This window comes from Emys orbicularis, chromosome 7, assembly GCF_028017835.1.
Source record: "Emys orbicularis isolate rEmyOrb1 chromosome 7, rEmyOrb1.hap1, whole genome shotgun sequence".
Classification (NCBI taxonomy): Eukaryota; Metazoa; Chordata; order Testudines; family Emydidae; genus Emys; species Emys orbicularis.
The window spans coordinates 99,318,231-99,338,952 of record NC_088689.1 but is presented as its reverse complement, the minus strand read 5'-3'; the positions used below and the strand labels follow the sequence as shown (position 1 = coordinate 99,338,952).

At 58.5% G+C, this 20,722-nt stretch overlaps 1 protein-coding gene across 1 annotated transcript; it reads left to right on the top strand.

Annotated features, from left to right (window-relative positions):
• Window positions 1–2,905: 2,905 nt before the first annotated feature.
• NAALADL1 (N-acetylated alpha-linked acidic dipeptidase like 1) lies at window positions 2,906–18,739 on the top strand. Its single transcript, XM_065408317.1, has 19 exons — window positions 2,906–3,114; window positions 3,506–3,692; window positions 4,146–4,259; window positions 5,487–5,609; window positions 6,257–6,446; window positions 7,157–7,250; window positions 8,789–8,893; window positions 9,673–9,758; window positions 10,184–10,303; window positions 10,494–10,579; window positions 10,853–10,916; window positions 11,524–11,591; window positions 11,680–11,771; window positions 12,247–12,337; window positions 12,756–12,837; window positions 12,939–13,115; window positions 17,505–17,595; window positions 18,044–18,136; window positions 18,571–18,739. The coding sequence occupies exons 1-19, from the start codon at window positions 2,906–2,908 to the stop codon at window positions 18,737–18,739; spliced, it is 2,241 nt and encodes a 746-aa protein (XP_065264389.1).
• Window positions 18,740–20,722: the final 1,983 nt, after the last annotated feature.

The window sequence follows — 20,722 nt, the reverse complement described above, 5'->3', positions numbered from 1 at the left end:
GAGACCAGGTCTAACCCCCACGATGTCAGAGATACGGAGCCTCAATCTGCCCCAGCCCTAGCACTTTGCGACCCTTTCAAACGGCTGTGGCCTCAGGGAAATAAGGTCAAAGGTAATCAGAATCATATGACTGGGGGATCCAATAGCTTGACAACCCTCAGGGCTACATATAAAGGCCCTATGGTGCTGGAAAGGTGAAAATCCCAGCTTTCCAACAGGGCAAGTCTTGCATTATTAGCTTGAAGACTTGAGGAGATACTGCACCTTAAACAGCAATGGCTGCAAGCTTTAGTAGTTTTTGAGTCTGCTAAACTAACACCAGAGTTCCAGAGGGTAATCAGACTGACGGGATTGATATATCCAAGAGCTCAGCAACCGTAGAGCTCGAAACAAATGCCTGACACCACTGAAAAGCTGAGGGTACAAAGCGTTCAGATATAGCACTCGCGGTTAAGGAGATATCGGGCTTTAAACCACCGCTGGTCCCAGCCACACTGGGCTGGTGTGAGTGACATCCCCTCCCCCGTCCCCGCAGATCTCGACGCTGCTGTCAGAATCAGCGGGGAAGCACCGTCACATGGAGAAGGCCAGTTCCGCCGACAGCCTCTACTCCCTGCACATCTCTGACGTGGCGCCCCCTCCCGCCTTCATGGACAGTGCCTCCGATGCCCACACCACCACCCCCAGCCAGTCTGACTCGGCCACAGAGGCCAACAAGCCGGACTGCAGCTCTGAGTCAGACACAGCCATGCCCAACGGAGACAGGACTCCGGTGCCCAACTACCACAGCCTCCCACCCCCGGGGCAGCTGGAAAGCCATGGGAGAACCACGGCCTTCACGCCGTGGAAGCAGCAGCGCCCTGGAGAGCTGCTGGAGCACATCAACTCGACAGAAAGTGAGTGCAGTGCGGAGGAAGGGGCCCAGGTCCATGCCCTCCCCATGCCACACTTCCTCTACCTGAGGCAGGAGGCGCTGGTGGCTCCCTCAGTGCCCACCGTGCCGCCCACTGATGCCCTGCGCCCTCCGTCCCCACAGGGCCTGCTGCTCGGTGGGCGGCTGGAGCTAGTGCCGGTGCCGGAGCTCAGCAGCACCGACAGCTCCGATGGGGATGAGGCCTGGAGCCAGGGCCTAGGGGAGAAGGAGCCAGGGGTGTCTCTGGATTACCAGTCAGCTCAGAAGATCCTGGACAGCCTGCTGAGGCAGCACCAACACCTGGAGAAGGAGCCGGCGAAGGCGAGTGGAGGGGGCTATCAGGACAGGAGCGAGATGGGCCAGGCCAAGGGGCACCAGCGCCGGATTCGCTACTACTGGGACTTCCAGAGTCCGGGCAAGGAGCAGCCCCTGCTGCACCAGCCCCAGCATGGAGGGGGGTCCCTTCCCCGGGCCAAGGGCGAGAAGGTGTTGCAAAGGGAGCAGGAGTGTGGGGATGGGGTGATGGACTCCACGCTGCTGTAAGGGGGCCCATAGGCAGATGAGACCCCTGCCCCACAGCCACTTCACTGTCTACCTCCTGCTGCCCCCTACCACTTCACTGTCTACCCCTCACCACGGCAAGGAGCCCAGGGGATCAGGGGTGCCCCACTGAGCATAGGGAACTGTAGTCTGGGTTTGCTACAGACTACCTGGGGGACAGACAGAACCAGAGAGAGGGGTGGGGGGGACACGTTGACCCAGAGAGATCTGTGGGGAGAGGACAGACAGGCCAGAGAAATGAGAGGAAACAGCTAGAGATAGAGACCCAGAGGGATGGGTTGGGGGATGGACAGACAGAACCAGAAATGGTGGGGGAAGGGGATGGGGACAGACAGGCAGACCCAAATAGAAAGGAGGGGGAATCCCACGGTAGGGGGCCAGAATCGTCAATCCTGGGCTGACCCCTATGGCTCCACCCCACCCTGCTGCTCTCCCCACCAGCCCCACCTGTATACATTTGCATTTACCTTGCTAACTGTGATCTGATTCGCCCCCACCTCCCCAACCCCCTGTACACAGGCGCCTGGACTGAGCCGCCAGCATGACCCGACCCCTTTTAATTAAAATTTCAGACATCGACGTTAAAGGAATAAACTCCTCAGGCCAACGGGTGTTTGATTTCAGCCTGCGGAGCTGGGCCAGCACATGCGGAAGAGTCACCCGGCGCTGAGATGAAGCCGTCTCCGGGGTGGGACACGGGGCTCTTTATAGAAAGATTCCCTCAACTAGTGCTGAGATGCAGGTTCTATCCCCAGCTCTGGGAGGGTTGTGGAGTCTAGTGGGTTAGGGTGGGAGGCTGGGAGCCAGGATGCCTGGGTTCCATTTGTCCATCTGAAAGAGGAGATCTATCTATCTGCCAGTCTCCCTGCTCTAACCATCAAATGTCTCCCTTCCCAGAGCCAGGGACAGAACTCAGGAGTCCAGCCCCAACTCCCTGCTCTAGCCAATATAATCCACTTCTTCCCCAGGGCCACATGTAGGACCCAGAGTCCTGACTCCCAGCACACACCCCCAACCTGAACCCACAAGACCCCACACCCTTCTCAGAGCTGAGTCTAGAACCCAGGAGTCCTGTCTTCTCTTGGGAAGCTCTCACCCCACCAATGCCCTTCCTAATGGGGGTGGGGAATGGAACCACCAACCGCCCTTCCATCTGTTTCCTGATTCCCCTTTAGGGGACATCGGCTTTATGGGCCTGTTCCTGGTGTCCAAAGGGCATCCCTTAGTGCCATGAATTGGAGGTATTGCATGGGGAGGGAGATAAGGCGGCTAGGTGGATCTGGGAGCTAATGAGTAACCCCATGAGCCCTGGTGACAGGATCAGAGGCATTAGCTGATCCAGAGGGCGTGGGGCCCCATCTGCTCCTATAAAGGGCCCACTACACCCACCTCACCCCCAGGAAGAGGCCGGAGCCCATGGCAGGCTGTGGGATGAGCTGGCTGAAGATCCTAGGGGCCGTGATCGTGGGGGCCCTGCTGCTGACGGTTGGAATTCTGTTGGGCCACTTTGCCATCCCCAAAGGGGGGAATGGCCCGGGAGCGCCCAGCTGGGTGCAGACCGTGGGCCGGGATCTGAATGAATCCCTGCTGCAGAGCTTCATGGATCAGGTGGAGAGCGAGAAGATCCGGGAGAATCTGAAGTAAGGAGGGGAGGAGAGATGGAAAAGCCCCATTGAATTCACCCACATTCAGGAGATCCAGGACTCCTGGGCTCTGCAAGGCAGGATCATCCCTTACAGCCTATTCCCCCCCAGGGATACGGGATCATCCCCTACAATCCATCCCCCCCGCCCCCAGGGACAGGATAGCCTCCTCTCAACCTGTGGCCAGATTGGAACCAGTGCCCCATCAAGGGAGAGGCCCTGTATCCCTAGCTTGTAGCCCCAGTTCTGGGAGAGGAGTGGTGTTTAGTGGTTACAACGGGAGTGGGAGGAGGAGTTGGAAGCCAGGACTCCTGGGTTCTATCCCCCACCAGAACCTGCAGTCCTGTGGGAGCTGTGATCTCAGGCACTCCCCTGTACCTCTCACCAGGGCCCTGGCCTCCCAGCCCCACATGGCTACAACTAAGGGGGATGAGGAGCTCGTAAAGCTGCTACTGAGGCGCTGGCAGGACCCACAGATCGGTCTGGACAGCGCCAGCGAGGACGTGTACAGCGCGTTCCTGTCCTTCCCTGACCCACAGAGACCCAACAGCGTGGCCGTGGGTGTGTGTGGGCAAGTGAGGGCTGGGTGTGTGTGTGCAGGGCACAGGGCTGTAGTGGTGGGATCAGGGTACTGGAGGGAGGGCTGGGCAGGGGGCTGGAAGGGGTGGTGGAAGGAGGGCAGGGGAAACTGGGAGATAGGGCAAATGGGTGCAGGGGCGAGGGGGACACTGGGGCAGCTGGGCACAGAGGCTTGTGGGGTGCTAGATAGGCCCTGAGACAGCTGGGGCTAGAGAACGGACAGGCAGCAGGGACTGGGGCAGGTCTAAGGGGGAGAATGGGGCAGGGGACAGGCCAGGGGGTGGAATTAAGGCAGCTGAGGACAGGGAGCTGGAGGGATGGGATTGGGAACAGACAAGGGCAGAGGGGAGCAGGGAGAGATGAGGCAGATGGGGGCAAAGGTCAGAACCGGATGTCCCACAGCAGGCACCCCACACTGCTGACGAGATCTGCCTCCACCCCCAGTGGAGAACAGCAGCCAGATCTTCACAACCCGGCGCAGCGAGAAGAACGTGACAGCAGACCAGGCCCATGCAGATGTGGTTCAGCCATACGCTGCCTACGCACCCCCTGGGAACCCCAGGGTATGGACCAGGGCTGAGTATAACCCCTCGTGACCGCCTCGTGGCCTCAGCTCAGACCCTCCCCCTGCACCCAGGGGCTGTCAGCGAGTTATCTTATCTCCTCTCCCAATCAGGACCATGTCCCTTCTTTTATGAGCCCATCAAGGCTGCTCGGGGATCTCTGTCCCTAGGGTGACATGCCAACCACTGTGTATCTATGGAGACAGACAATCCCCCGCCCTGCCCAGGTCCTCATGTATCCACAAACAGCTGTCACCGAGCCAACAGCCACTTATCCCCAGCCAGCCACACAGGTTGTCACTCCACATCTCTCCAGACAAACAGCCACCCAGACATGTCGCCCTGTCAACAACCATGTGTCCAAAGAGACAGTCACCCCAAATGTCACCACAAGACAGCCACATATCCCCAGAGACAAACAGCGAGCACCACACGTCATCCTGCCAACAGCCTCTATCCCCAGATACAAACAGCCACCCAGACAGGTCGCCTTGCCAATAGCCACATGTCCATGGAGATAGTTACCCCAAATGTCACCACAAGACAGCCACGTATTCTGAGACAAACAGCAAGCACCACACGGGTTGTCACTCCAACAGGTGGGGTATCCTGAATGGCTGCCCTCAGGCTGTGGTGGCAACAGCCGTGTATCCCAAGACAGACAGCTGCCCCCCACATCCCCATGCTGATGACCACATGGCCATGGAGCCAGGCAGACATATTGCCATGCCAACAGCCACGCAATCCCAGAGATAAACAGCAAGCAATAGACACATATCTCCAGACAAACAGCCACCCAGACAGGTCGCCTTGCCAACAGCCATGTGTCCAAAGAGACAGTCATCCCAAATGTCACCACAAGACAGCCACGTATTCCGAGACAAACAGCGAGCACCACACATCATCCTGCCAACAGCCACGTACCCCCAGAGATAAACAGCCACCCCCACATTTCGTCATGCCAACAACCACATATCCTGAGGGATAAACACCCCTAACACATTGCTGTGCCAACAGACACGTATTCCTGGAGACAAACAGCCTCCCCTCGGCCCCCATCACCAAGCTGACAGCCATGTACCCATGGAGACAAATGGCTGCTCTCACATCAAGGACCCAAGTGGGCCCTGTCCCCATGGCACCTTTATCTCCCCATCCCGCCCCAGCAGCCCCTCTGATCCTCTCTCCCCCAGCGCCCTGGGGCTGACCCCTCTCTTCTCCCCTCAGGGGAGGCTGGTTTATGCCAACCAGGGCAAGCGCAGTGATTACCAGGAGCTGTTCAACATGGGCATCAACCTGAATGGCACCATCGCCATCACCCGCTACGGGGGGGCCGGCCGTGCCGACAAGGTGAGGGGTACTCAGGGCCTACTGGCCCCAGACACCAGGCTTCCCCCTCATGTGGCACTGGAGAGGGGGCCTCTGGGCTCCTTTCCCCATCCCTTCCCCCTCATCCAGTTGCTCCCTCTCTGCCCCCGCATCCTAATCACCCCCCCATCCTTTGTCCCTCGTTTCTCATCCATCACCTCTCTCCCTGCCCCCCATCCCATCATCCCCTCCCCATTCCTCCAATCCTTTTCCCCCCAACATCTGACCGAAGGCCCCTTCCCCCCAAGTCCAATCACCCCTGTTCCCACTCCCCCAGTTCCATCAGCCCATGCATTTCCTGCCCAAGGCCTGTCCCCCCAAAGCCTGGTCAGCCCCAGACGGAGCACTGCACAGATCCAGGGGTGGGGGATGCCAGAAGAATGGCCCACCTCAAGGTGGGGGGCTGGATGGAACAGTCATGGAATGCCATTGCTGCACCCCAGGGGGTGGGGGCAGGGGAAGGCCAGCTAGAAGAGGGGGAACTGAGGCAGGAATAAGAGAACAGCTCACCACACATATTCCAGTCTGGGACACAGTGTATGTGGGGGACATTCCGGCTGCCCTTCCCGCTCTCCCTTGCAATGGTGGTGATGGTGGAGTGGATAATCTGACTGACCCTAACTCTCTAGGCAGTGAACGGGGCAGAGTTTGGTGTGGCTGGTGTGGTGGTGTATACAGACCCTGCGGATATCAATGATGGGCGGGCATCCGAGGAGGAGACCTACCCCAACTCCTGGTACATGCCCCCCTCCAGTGTGGAGCGGGGCTCTTACAACGGGTACTTCGGGGACCTGCTCACGCCCTACTATCCTGCCAAAGGTAACATGCCTGGGCAGGGCAGGGCAGGGCGGTACTGGCTTTGACCCACAATGCCTCTTGCTGTTCCCTCCCATGAAGAAGAGGGGCATCTGTCCCAACCCCCTGCTGATGAGGCCAAGAGCCTCCTTGAATTCATCCCCCCACCCCTGCTCTCATTCATCCAGATGACACCCCATCCTCTGCCCCCCGCTATATCCTGTAGCGGGAAGTTCTGCAGATTAACCAAATCCATGTGGGGAATTGCTGCCCTGGAGTGCCCCCTATTCCCTGGACTATAGGAGCCCACCTGGCCTCTAGGAGCCCACCTGGCCTCCTCCACCCCATTCACCCGAAATCCTCTCCTTTCCCCACCATCTGCACAGAACCTGAAAGTCTTGTCTCCTAGTTCTGCGGCTCTAACCACGAGACACCACTCCCCTTCCAGAGCCAGGAATAGAACCCTGGAGTACTGACTCCCAGCCCCCTCTGCTCTAACCACTAGACTCCATTCCTCTCTCAGAGCTGGGATAGAACCCAGGAGTCCTGACTCCCCAGGCCCTCTGGTTCTCCTTGTGTGGAATCACCATCTGGGGTATGTCCCCCCACCCCATCAGATCCAAGTCTGGATTGCCCACCATCTTTCCAGCAAATGACCCCCCCCATCCCAAACAGGGCACTGGGGGAAGGGGGAAAATGAGCCCCCTTCTGATTCACCTGCCTCTCCCTCATAGAATTCACCTTCAGAATCAAGGAGTCAGAGATCCAGGGGATCCCGCCGATCCCAACCCAGCCAATTGGTTTTGAAGACGCCCAGACGCTAATCTGGTGAGTGACTAATTCAGTGGAGCTAGGGCAAAGGAGCTGTGAAATCTGGGGGCTGAACCCACTCCACAATGCATTTCAGTGCCCTACTACCCATTAGACTCACAATCATATCCCTTGGCCCTGGCATTGTCCTGGCAGGACATAGCTGGTGAGAATGGCTGCTGGCTGGTGCACTGGACTGGGACTCAAGACACTTGGGTTCTATTCCCGGCTCAGCCACCAGCTTTCTGGGTGACCTTGGACAAGACACTTCCCCCTCTTTGTGCCTCAGTTTCCTCATCTCTAGAATGGAGATAATGGCATTGACTGAAAAGCAGTAGATAAGAGCTAGGGAATATTACTAATCATGGAATAGTTTGAAAGGGGGATACACATGTGCACCATCAGCTTTAGCCACTAGGTGGCGACAACAGCTCAGGCCCCAAGTCGAATTGTTAAAAACACAATCATTAAATGGAGGGAAAGAGTGCAAAAAAATTAAATGCAGCCAAACCACCGCCCCTCCCCGTCCGATTCTGGCATTGATACACCACTGAGGTCAGGAAATTCACCGGAACTGAATTACTTCGATCATCAGCAATTTGGGGCAAGGACCCCAACCCAGAGGCGGCTGCATCTCAGCCCCAGGCAAGAGATCCCTGTATAAATGGCCCCCACGCCATACCCCAGAAGCGGCTGCATCTCAGTAGTGGGAAAGAATCCCTGTATACCTGGGGCGTCTGGGCACTACCACAATAAGATCATACATAACCCCCAAGGCAACGGGAAATGCCTCATTCTCTCACAGTCCGACTACACCATTGTACACCCACAGTATTGTACATGCCATGGCCGCTCCATAGAGGGCCATGTAGATTTTATGAGAAGTGGATTGAACAGCCTAATAGCACATATTTCATACCACAACACAGTTAGGTTTACAATGTAATGTATATATGAAGAGTGTGAGGTTCAATGGGGAGAGCAGGAGGAGCTGGAAGTCAGCACTCTGGGTTCTCTTTCCAGCTCTGGGGGAGAGTGGGGGTCTAGTGGTCAGAACAGCAGACCTGAGAGCCTGGGTTAGACTGTGGTGGAGGATAGGCTGGGAGTAAGGATTCCTGGGTCTGTCCCCAGATCTGGGAGGGGCATAGGGCCCAGTGCGTTGGGGGAGAGGGGGCTGGGGGTCAGGATTCCTGGGTTCTTTTCCCAGGTCTGACTCCCTGCATGCCCCTTGGACCACTCATTTCTCCACCTTGTGCCTCGATTTCTCCATCTATAAAATAAAGACAGCCACCATGCACCTCCTGGGGAGTGTGGGGGTCCCCAGTGTTTGAGCTGTTCATGGGTGTAAAGCACTTGGAGTGTCCCAGGGGAAAGATGCTGCAGAGTAAACACAGGAATGTTATTAACAGGAGTGGGAATGCAGCCTTCGTGGCCAGGACAGAGCTGCTGAGGAGACTGACAGAGGAGGCTTGGTGGTTTTGCGGGGACAGCAAAAGAGGTTTGGGGAGGGGCAGAGACTCTAATAACCCCATATATCTCTGGCTCTATGTTTTCAGTAACCTGTCTGGCCCTGTGGCACCCGCGTCCTGGCAGGGCTCTCTGGGCTGCTCCTACCATGTGGGGCCAGGATTCCGCACGGGGGGGCTGTTTCCCAACACCAGGTATGGATGGATACATCTGGTCCAGGATTGCATCCCACCCCCACAGCTCCCACCAAAAGTCACCTGGGAATTTTGACTTCCCCCTCCTTCCCCAACACTCCCTGTGCTGATCCAGCCCCCCGATCCCTGCACTCCCTAGTGGTGTGTTCCCAGCAGACACAGAGAAGTTAGATCAAACCATACAGTCCTCTAGCTGGGAGGCAACACTATTTTAGGTCTCAGGAGTCAGAACAAGAACCCAAACTCAGAGAGAGAGACAAAGCAGGCTGCTCCTAAAGCCCAGAGGCACAGTTCACCCATCTTACTTCAGGCTGGCTTTCTGCAGACTGACTGCTGCTAGGCCCAGATCCACGCTTCACTACTGAGCCCCCTGCCTGCAAGCAGGACGAGAAAAATCCCTGTGAATTTAAAGTGATCACAATCTGAACAGGTTTCAAGACACCACATCAAGACCCTAGCTGACCTCAAATCCCCTCTTCTCCACTCCCCTTGCACTGACCCCAACTTCCTCCTGCACCAGCTCCCTTTTCCAGACCCCCCCAACTGCACCAACTCGCCCCAGACCCCACTGCATTGATACCAGTTTCCCCTCCCTGACCCCCACTGCAATGACCCTGACCCCCCAACCTTCCCTAGGCTCCTCCCATGCTGGCCCCAATTCCCCCATCCCCTGTTCCCCTCTCCAGCCCCCAACATGTCAACCCCCAACTGCAATGACCCTGACACACACATCCCAACCCCCACTAGGCTGACCCCAGATCCTCCCGCTCTCCCCACAGCGACGTCCAGGTAAACGTCCACAACCAGCGAGTCATCAAGAACTCCTCCAATGTGATGGGGTTCATCCGGGGCAGCGAGGAACCTGGTGAGTGTCCACCCCAGAACAACCACCAAGCACCCCCACACCTACCACTACTTCCATTCCCCCAGCCCCCTCTCCCCCACCCCACAAGCCAGGAGTGTCCCCCACCCTGCCCCATTCACCATACTGGGATCCACCTCTCTCCACGCCCATTCCCCCAACCTCTCATTCTCTCCCCCTCTCCATGCCCTGGAGCACCCCTCAGTGGGCTCCTCTTCCCCCCATGCCCAAGAGTGCTCCCCAGTGACCCTCAGCCCCACCTTATTGAGCTCCCCACCCCATTCCAACACTGCTCCTTTACCATCTGGGCTCACGGCCAGCAAGCTCCCCCCACCACACTCCATCCCAAGCAGTCCTCCCCACCCCCGTGCACTCCCTCCCACACCCCGATCAGCAGCAGAGCTCCGTCTCTCTCCTCGCCCCCCCAGACAGGTACGTCCTGTACGGCAATCACCGGGACAGCTGGGTGCATGGAGCCATCGACCCGAGCAGTGGGACGGCTGTCATGCTGGAGATCACCCGCGTGCTGGGCAAGATGCTGAAAGAAGGTATGAGGGTTTGGGGGGTGCACAGGGGTGCAACTATCCCCAGTGCACAGCTAGGGAAACCGAGGCACAGAGTGGACTTGCCCTCGAGGTCAGCCAGCACATCAGTGGCAGAACTCAGGAGTCCTGACTCTCAGAACCGCCCTGCTCTAACCACTACGTCTGAATCTCCAGGGTGTGTGTTTCTCCACAGGGAAGTGGCGCCCCAGAAGGTCCATTATCTTTGGCAGCTGGGGGGCTGAGGAGTTCGGTCTGATCGGCTCCACCGAGTACACGGAGGTAAAAATCCAAGAGAGAGGGGGATTGACGGCGGCTCCCCTTTGGAGGGAATAAGATGGGAGGGTGGGTGGACGTGGCTGCTGCCCCCTGCTCCATCCAAGCACCCAGGTATGTGCTGAATGTACTGTAGCTGATCAGGATAGTTACAATGGGACTGTCACTCTAGGGAACCCTCCTCTCTGCACCAGACCCATGGGCCCAGCCAGCCCGGATCAGACCCATGCAGCTCACCCGATCTCATTGCACTAACCACTGGGTCTCTCCCTTGCCCAGGAATTCTACAGCAAACTGCGGGAGCGGAGTGTGGCCTATATCAACGTGGACATCTCCGTCTTCGGTGAGCGTCCGTTTGTCCTGCCTGCCCTCCTCCGCTTTTGCTGCACCATCCCCTTCTCTGCTTTGTGTAGAAGGGCCAAGACACTAGGCTCAGGCGGGCTTGGGTGTTTGTGGGGAGGAAGGAATGAAAGGGAGCATGCGTGCGAGAGTGCACGTGCAATCAGACGGGCACAAGTGCAAGAGCCTGCATGCAACTGAATACGTGTCCGAGAGGGTGTGCAAGAGTACACTTCCTAGAGGGTGCAACTGAACAGCCATGAAAGGGAGAGCATGTGCGCAACTGACACATGTGCAAATGAGAGCACACGTGCAAGAGCGTGCAGTTGGACATGTGGCCACAAGCATGCGACAATGCAAGTGGAAGAGCATGCAATCAGTCGGTGCCAGCGTAAACAAACGAGAGCTAGGAGCATGCACTAGTGCAAGTGTGCAAAGGGGCTCACAAGAGGGCACTCTCCCCCCAAACGTCAGCGGGTGGCCGAGAGTGCAGGGGATGCCCGTCTGGCTGTGCTGCGGGTCAGCTGGTGCCCCAGAGCCCCGGGGAGCAGCGGGTCGCCCTGTATGATCTGGCACAGCCCCTAACATTGCCTCCCCCGTGCTTTCCACAGCCAACGCCACCCTGAGAGCCCAGGGGACGCCGCCTGCCCAGAGCGTCATCTTTGCAGCTGCCAAGCAGGTACCGGGGTGGACCTGTGGTGGGGGAGGTGCGTGTGTCCATCCCCTCTCCTACTGCAGGGAGTCTGACTCATGTGCGCCTCTTCTAGGTCCAAACCCCGGCCAGCTCCTCCGTGTCCGTCTATGACAACTGGAGAAACCACTTCAACCGCATCAGCCCCAGCTACGGCGTCATCCCCAAGTGAGTCCCCAAGTCAGTGGGAGCCACCACCCAGGCCCCCCCACTCCAAGGGTGGATTATAGGGAGTGGGAGGGACAGGAAAGGGGCCAAGATCTTCTCCTCCCCACCTCCTTCTATGGCTCAGATTGAAGAGAAAGCTTCATTGTTGGGGGAGTAGCAGATGTGGAGGGGATACTGGGCTGGATGGGCCCCCTGTTCTGATCCACGGCGGCAGATACTGGGCTAAACAGGCCCATTGGTCTGATCTGGGGTGGCAGAGAGGGAGAATACCAGGAGCTTGGGCAACTCTGAACCATGACCCCAGCCACAGAACAAACCAAAGAACAGGGGCTTGGGGATCTGCCCCCGTAGGCAGGGGCCACATCAGCGCAGCAGGAGATGGCAAACTCTGCTCTACACCCAAGGATGTTTCCCCTTCCCGCCCCTCCCCCCTGCCTGGCCCTGAGTCACTCACCCCTCTCTATCCCCCCCACAGCTTAGGGTCCCTGGGTGCCGGGAGTGACTATGCCTCCTTCATCCATTACCTGGGTATCACCTCCATGGACATCGCCTACACCTATGACAGGGTAAGGACACGTGCCGCTCTGGGATGAGCCTGCCTGAGCCACCCCCTCCCGACAGACACGGCCTCAATCCCAGATCCCTGCCCACACGGGGCATTTATTGGGCGCTGGAAAAGAGGCAGGGGGAACGCAGCACTGGGCTATCTTGCTGCTACCCTCTGCTCAGTAGGGGATGCTCTCCCCTCAGTCAGTGCTGACCCCTGTGCTGTGTCTGGGGGGCACTGTATTGCAGGGAGTAGAGTGGGTGGCTCAGTAGGGGGCGCTGTCCCTCACAGTGCTGACCCCAGTGTGAGGCTAGGGAGCAGGGCAGGTGAGTCAAGGGGAGGGTTTGCTGGGGGATCTCAGCTCACTAGGGAAAAGAGGGGGCCTTGGGATCTGTGCCCCTTTTGTTTTCAGCTGCTTTGCCCCTTCCCTGCCTTAGAACAAGACATCTGCTCGGATCTACCCTGCCTACCACACGGCCTTCGATACCTTTGACTATGCTGACAGGTTCATCGACCCAGGTAAAGGGGCGTGGCATTCACCCTGGGCAGGCATGGGGGCCGAGGTATTGCGGGGGGAGGTTTAGGATGCATCTAATCCCTTTATTCCCATTTGGCCACAGGGTTCACCAGCCATCAGGCTGTGGCCCGGACGGCCGGCAATGTGCTGCTGCGGCTGGCCGACAGCCTCGTCCTCCCCCTCAACGTGAGCGACTACGGAGAGAAGCTGGATGAGCTGTACACCGCAGCCGCCCAGGGGGACTTCCTGGCCAACCTCAATGCCAACAATCTCTCTCTCGGTGCGGGCGGGACTCCTAGGTGCTATCCCCAACAATCTCTCTTGGTGCGGGCGGGCAGGACTCCTGGGTGCTATTCCCAACAATCTCTCTCTCGGTGCGGGCGGGCGGGACTCCTGGGTGCTATCCCCAACAATCTCTCTCTCGGTGCGGGCGGGCGGGACTCCTGGGTGCTATCCCCAACAATCTCTCTTGGTGCGGGCGGGCAGGACTCCTGGGTGCTATTCCCAACAATCTCTCTCTCGGTGCGGGCGGGCGGGACTCCTGGGTGCTATCCCCAACAATCTCTCTCTCGGTGCGGGCGGGCAGGACTCCTGGGTGCTATCCCCAACAATCTCTCTCTCGGTGCGGGCGGTCGGGACTCCTGGGTGCTATCCCCAACAATCTCTCTCTCGGTGCAGGCGGGCGGGCGGGACTCCTGGGTGCTATCCCCAACAATCTCTCTCTCGGTGCGGGCGGGTGGGACTCCTGGGTGCTATCCCCAACAATCTCTCTCTCGGTGCGGGCGGGACTCCTGGGTGCTATCCCCAACAATCTCTCTCTCGGTGCGGGCGGGCAGGACTCCTGGGTGCTATCCCCAACAATCTCTCTCTCGGTGCGGGCGGGCGGGACTCCTGGGTGCTATCCCCAACAATCTCTCTCTCGGTGCGGGCGGGCGGGACTCCTGGGTGCTATCCCCAACAATCTCTCTCTCGGTGCGGGCGGGCGGGACTCCTGGGTGCTATCCCCAACAATCTCTCTCTCGGTGCGGGCGGGCGGGACTCCTGGGTGCTATCCCCAACAATCTCTCTCTCGGTGCGGGCGGGCGGGACTCCTGGGTGCTATCCCCAACAATCTCTGTCTTGGTGCGGGCGGGACTCCTGGGTGCTATCCCCAACAATCTCTCTCTCGGTGCGGGCACGCGGGACTCCTGGGTGCTATAAACAACAATCTCTCTCTCAGTGCGGGCGGGACTCCTGGGTGCTATCCCCAACAAACTCTCTCTCTCAATGCGGGCGGGCGGGCCTCCTGGGTGCTAGCCCCAACAATCTCTCTCTCAATGCGGGCGGGCGGGACTCCTGGGAGCTATCCCCAACAATCTCTCTCTTGGTGCGGGCGGGTGGGACTCCTGGGTGCTATCCCCAACAATCTCTCTCTCAATGCGGGCGGGCAGGACTCCTAGGTACTATCCCCAACAATCTCTCTCTCGGTGCAGGCGGGCAGGACTCCTGGGTGCTATCCCCAACAATCTCTCTCTCGGTGTGGGCGGGACTCTTGGGTGCTATCCCCAACAATCTCTCTCTCGGTGCGGGCACGCGGGACTCCTGGGTGCTATCCCCAACAATCTCTCTCTCGGTGTGGGCGGGACTCCTGGGTGCTATCCCCAACAATCTCTCTCTCGGTGCGGGCACGCGGGACTCCTGGGTGCTATAAACAACAATCTCTCTCTCAGTGCGGGCGAGACTCCTGGGTGCTATCCCCAACAATCTCTCTCTCGGTGCGGGCAGGCGGGATTCCTGGGTGCTATCCCCAACAATCTCTCTTGGTGCGTGCGGGCATGACTCCTGAGTGCTATCCCCAACAATCTCTCTCTCAATGCGGGCGGGTGGGACTCCTGGGTGCTATCCCCAACAATCTCTCTTGGTGCGTGCGGGCATGACTCCTGAGTGCTATCCCCAACAATCTCTCTCTCAATGCGGGCGGGTGGGACTCCTGGGTGCTATCCCCAACAATCTCTCTCTCGGTGCGGGTAGCCGGGACTCCTGGGTGCTATCCCCAACAATCTCTCTCTCGGTGCGGGCGGGCGGGACTCCTGGGTGCTATCCCCAACAATCTCTCTCTCAATGCGGGCGGGCGGGACTCCTGGGTGCTATCCCCAACAATCTCTCTCTCGGTGCGGGCACGCGGGACTCCTGGGTGCTATAAACAACAATCTCTCTCTCAGTGCGGGCGGGACTCCTGGGTGCTATCCCCAACAAACTCTCTCTCTCAATGCGGGCGGGCGGGACTCCTGGGTGCTAGCCCCAACAATCTCTCTCTCAATGCGGGCGGGCGGGACTCCTGGGTGCTAGCCCCAACAATCTCTCTCTCAATGCGGGCGGGCGGGACTCCTGGGTGCTAGCCCCAACAATCTCTCTCTCAATGCGGGCGGGTGGGACTCCTGGGTGCTATCCCCAACAATCTCTCTCTCAATGCGGGCGGGCAGGACTCCTAGGTACTATCCCCAACAATCTCTCTCTCGGTGCAGGCGGGCAGGACTCCTGGGTGCTATCCCCAACAATCTCTCTCTCGGTGCGGGCGGGACTCCTGGGTGCTATCCCCAACAATCTCTCTCTCGGTGCGGGCACGCGGGACTCCTGGGTGCTATAAACAACAATCTCTCTCTCAGTGCGGGCGAGACTCCTGGGTGCTATCCCCAACAATCTCTCTCTCGGTGCGGGCAGGCGGGATTCCTGGGTGCTATCCCCAACAATCTCTCTTGGTGCGTGCGGGCATGACTCCTGAGTGCTATCCCCAACAATCTCTCTCTCAATGCGGGCGGGTGGGACTCCTGGGTGCTATCCCCAACAATCTCTCTTGGTGCGTGCGGGCATGACTCCTGAGTGCTATCCCCAACAATCTCTCTCTCAATGCGGGCGGGTGGGACTCCTGGGTGCTATCCCGAACAATCTCTCTCTCGGTGCGGGTAGGCGGGACTCCTGGGTGCTATCCCCAACAATCTCTCTCTCGGTGCGGGCGGGCGGGACTCCTGGGTGCTATCCCCAACAATCTCTCTCTCAATGCGGGCGGGCGGGACTCCTGGGTGCTATCCCCAACAATCTCTCTCTCGGTGCGGGCAGGCGGGATTCCTGGGTGCTATCCCCAACAATCTCTCTTGGTGCGTGCGGGCATGACTCCTGAGTGCTATCCCCAACAATCTCTCTCTCAATGCGGGCGGACGGGACTCCTGGGTGCTATCCCCAACAATCTCTCTCTCAATGCGGGCGGACGGGACTCCTGGGTGCTATTCCCAACAATCTCTCTCTCAATGCGGGTGGGCAGGACTCCTGGGTGCTATCCCCAACAATCTCTCTCTCGGTGCGGGCAGGCGGGATTCCTGGGTGCTATCCCCAACAATCTCTCTTGGTGCGTGCGGGCATGACTCCTGAGTGCTATCCCCAACAATCTCTCTCTCAATGCGGGCGGACGGGACTCCTGGGTGCTATCCCCAACAATCTCTCTCTCAATGCGGGCGGACGGGACTCCTGGGTGCTATTCCCAACAATCTCTCTCTCAATGCGGGTGGGCAGGACTCCTGGGTGCTATCCCCAACAATCTCTCTCTCGGGGCGGGCAGGCGGGACTCCTGGGTGCTATCCCCAACAATCTCTCTCTCGGTGCGGGCGGGCGGGACTCCTGGGTGCTATCCCCAACAATCTCTCTCTCGGTGCGGGCAGGCGGGACTCCTGGGTGCTATCCCCAACAATCTCTCTCTCGGTGCGGGCGGGCGGGACTCCTGGGTGCTATCCCCAACAATCTCTCTCTCGGTGCGGGCGGGCGGGACTCCTGGGTGCTATCCCCAACAATCTCTCTCTCAGTACGGGCAGGCGGGATTCCTGGGTGCTATCCCCAACAATCTCTCTTGGTGCGTGCGGGCATGACTCCTGAGTGCTATCCCCAACAATCTCTCTCTCAATGCGGGCGGACGGGACTCCTGGGTGCTATCCCCAACAATCTCTCTCTCGGGGCGGGCGGGCGGGACTCCTGGGTGCTATCCCCAACAATCTCTCTCTCGGTGCGGGCGGGCGGGCGGGACTCCTGGGTGCTATCCCCAACAATCTCTCTCTCGGTGCGGGTGGGCGGGACTCCTGGGTGCTATCCCCAACAATCTCTCTCTCGGTGCGGGCGGGCGGGCGGGACTCCTGGGTTCTATCCCCAACAATCTCTCTCTTGGGGCGGGCGGGCGGGACTCCTGGGTGCTATCCCCAACAATCTCTCTCTCGGTGCGGGTGGGCGGGACTCCTGGGTGCTATCCCCAACAATCTCTCTCTCGGGGCGGGCGGGCGGGACTCCTGGGTGCTATCCCCAACAATCTCTCTCTGACTGTGCTGCGTGGTGGAGGTTCAGTAGGGGGCACTCTCCCCTCTCGGTCAGTGCCAGCTCCAGTGGCCAAGTGCAGTGCTGCTCAGTAGCAGGTGCACCCCTCGCCGGCACTGCTTACCCCACCATGGTGCTGTCGGGCGCTGTGCTGCAAGGAGGGGGGCTCAGCAAGAGGCACGCTCCCCTCTCAGTCAATGCTAACCCCTGCCGTAGGGGGCCCATAACCTGGCTTCTCTGGAGAGCCCAGATTAGTGTGGGGAAGGTGCTGATGGGGACCATAGGAAGGAGGGGCTGCAGACCTGCTCCCTTACACTTGGTCGTGCCTGCCTTTCAGACCCTTTGAAGGCTGCGATTGGTCGGTTCAAATCGGTGGCTGCTGACTTCAACCAGCGGATAACGAAGCTGAAGAAGGAGGAGTCTCCCAGGTGAGACCTGTCCCTGACTGCATGTGCAATTGCACTGGTGGGTGTCCATGCTGCCTGCCTGCCTCCATACAACTGCACGGGTGCACAGCCTGGAGGCACGGTCCTGCAGGGAGTGGTCACACGTATTAGCATGTTCACATACACATGCATGGCCAAACTTGTGCAAACATGCCACCTGTGGGGGTTGGGGAGTCTCCCCTATCTACAAAGGGCACGTGATCCTTGGACCCAGGGAAGAAGGGGTCTGTTGTCCTTAGTGGAGACCCCTCTGGGAATGGAACTTGGATGGGGGTCTCTTCCAGTCCTCTAGAGAGGGAAAGGTAGGGACAAGGTCACAGGCCTGGAGAGCAGTAGGCAAGGCTTGATGAGATGATGGCGCCCCCCACAGGGCATCTGATGTAAGGGGGGCCCTAATCCTACTCTGGTCTCTCCTTCCCACCCACCCCAGTCCTCTGCAGATCCGGATGGTGAATGACCAAATAATGCTGCTGGAAAGGGCCTTCCTCAACCCCCAGGCCTTCCCCAACAAGTACTATTACAGGTAATGCCATCTGGGGGGCTGGGGAGGACACCTGGGTTCCATTCCCAAGCGCCCATCCTCACCAAATCCCTGGTGGATCCTGATTGAAATGTGCTGGGTGAAAGGGCATCAGCAAGAAAATGAAGTGTAGGAGGGGCACGGGGTCTAGTAGTTAGAGAAGAGGGGTCTGGAGTGGGGATTAGGGCTTACAGCCAAGGGGCTAGGAGTTGGGACTCCTGGGTTTTATCCCCAACTCTGGAAGGGGAGTGGTGTCGAGTGGTTCAAGCATGGGGGAGGCTGATATTCAGGACACCTGAGATCTATTCCCAGCTCTGCCGTTGATTCCCTGCATAACCCTGGGGGAGCCCCTCCACCTCTCCATGCCTCAGTTTCCCCATGTGTATCACAGTGCTAACATGATACTGACCTCTCCCATTCTCTTTCCAACCCCTTAGCCATGTGATCTGGGCATCCAAATCCTCTGACCAGGCCACCTTCCCAGGACTGGCTGATGCCTACACCAGTGCCCTGGAGACAGGGGACTGGGACCAAGTCCGGAAGCATCTCACCATCGTTGTGCAGGCTGTGGAGAGCGCTGCCTCCACTCTGGAAGCCGTGGCCTAAAATCTTGGGGTCCACCCCAGTCCCACCCTGTCACTCAAAACCCAGCAGCCTACACAGCTCAACTATCCTACCCAGGGGGCAGTCCTGGCACCCCATCAATGCCAAACGCCCCCTCCGTGCCCTGTGCTGAGCTGATGGCATCCCCTAGTGTGGGCATTGGGGGGAAGAGCATGACATCCCCAAATCCCAGTGAACTGGGTAACCTGCTCTCCCTGGGACCCCTGACTCATTAGCCTGCACCCCATTCCCTAAGCCAGCCTGGACTATTAAAGCAACAGATGACAGCAGTGGGTGCTTCTGTTTGTTCATGTGGTTGGTGGGAAGAGTGGAAGGTGAAGCTCATAATGGTGCAGGGAGGCCATCTTGGCCCGCAGGAGCTCTGCTTCCACAGTGCAGTGGCCATCTTGGACCCACAGGCATTGCTGCCACCATGGGTAGGGCAGCCATGGTGGAGCCCCTGGGCCTCGCACCCACAGTATTGCCCACCCCACGAGATCAAAACTCACGACTCTGACCCCAACCATCATGGGACTGGCCCACACACCAAGGGGGTTTTGTTGTTTTAAAAGACTAGATTGTAGTTTTCAGTCTGTCTCGATATTGAAACTCCTCCGGCCCATCCCCAGTGGGGGTGGGGGGACAAGTGATGTTACCCACTCTACCAAATTTAATGGGTATGGTGATTTTGGCCCCTGCTGCCTGAGCTCTCACCCCAACATCTACCTATCCCTTGCCCCCCAGCCCCTCCCTCAGTTCAGCCTGAACTCTGCTCCTCCTGGGGTTCTTCAGCCCCGTCTCCCAGGCGTAGGGGCTGTAGCATGGTCCCCCTCCCCCTTCCAGGCTGGGAGGGGCAACTCCAGGGGCTCTTCACCCCTCCCTTCCCAAGCCGGGTGGGGATCAATCCCAGGGTGAGGAGGGAGTGGAGCCATGCTGAGCTGCTGGGGTCTTTGCTCCCTCCCTCCTGGAGGAGGACTTTGCTGGCTTCAGCCATGCGGAGGCTGGAACTTCTCATATCATTACCAGATGGGCTCCAGAAATTCATCCTGTCACTCACAACAATATTGTGAGTTGGGAACACTGTTCATGGCACAGGGTGATCATTCCGGGCCCAGTGGGCCCTGCTACCACAGCATTGGGGCCATTAAAGGCCCCACAACCACAACATGGAGGGGGAGGGGAGTAGGTCAGGATTTCTGGGTTCTATCTCCATCTCTGGGAGGGGAATGGAGTCTTGTAATTAGCCCAGTGTGGGGTGCTGGGAGTCAGGGCTCCTGGGCTCTGTCTCCATCTCAGCCACTGCCTCAAATCCAAGTCCCATTCCATCTCCGCATCTCATTTTCCTTGTCTCCAAAACAGCAATAACAATGTACCCCCACCTCTCAGCACACACAGGCCCTGCTACTGTGGCATGGCAGCCATGCTGGACCATGTGGGCCCCACTACTAGGGCTGCTACCTCTGAGATACAAAAATCAGGACGTCCAGATGTCACAGTCCAGGGCAACTGCGCCTATATTTCCCCTCAATGGCCCAGCAAGTGTCCCTACCCACAAGCTTTCCACTCCCCAGCTCTTTACTCCCCTGTTGGAGACCCACGGCTCTCTCCCTTCTGACCGGGAGATTTGTAAGCTGCACAGGTCCCTGCCTGCATCATGTTCTCTGCAGCAGAGGCACCTTGCCCAAGCCAAACCTGCTTGCTTTCCTTTAGAGATGGTTAACACCTATCATTGCTGCAGTTATAAGGTACCCCCCAGCACTTCCTAGGTAGGCCTGCATTATTCTTAAGGTAAAAAGCACTACAGATAAAACATATTCAAAACAATACAAGAATCCACTCACATGCTAATATGCTTACCAGGAACCCCAAACCTAACATGGATTCTGGCAGGAACCATCCTTCCACCTCTGCCCCACCCAAGGAGTCTCCTTGTGGTTACAAGTTCATCACAGCTTTAGCTCAGAACAAGCCCTCAGTAGGCCCCGT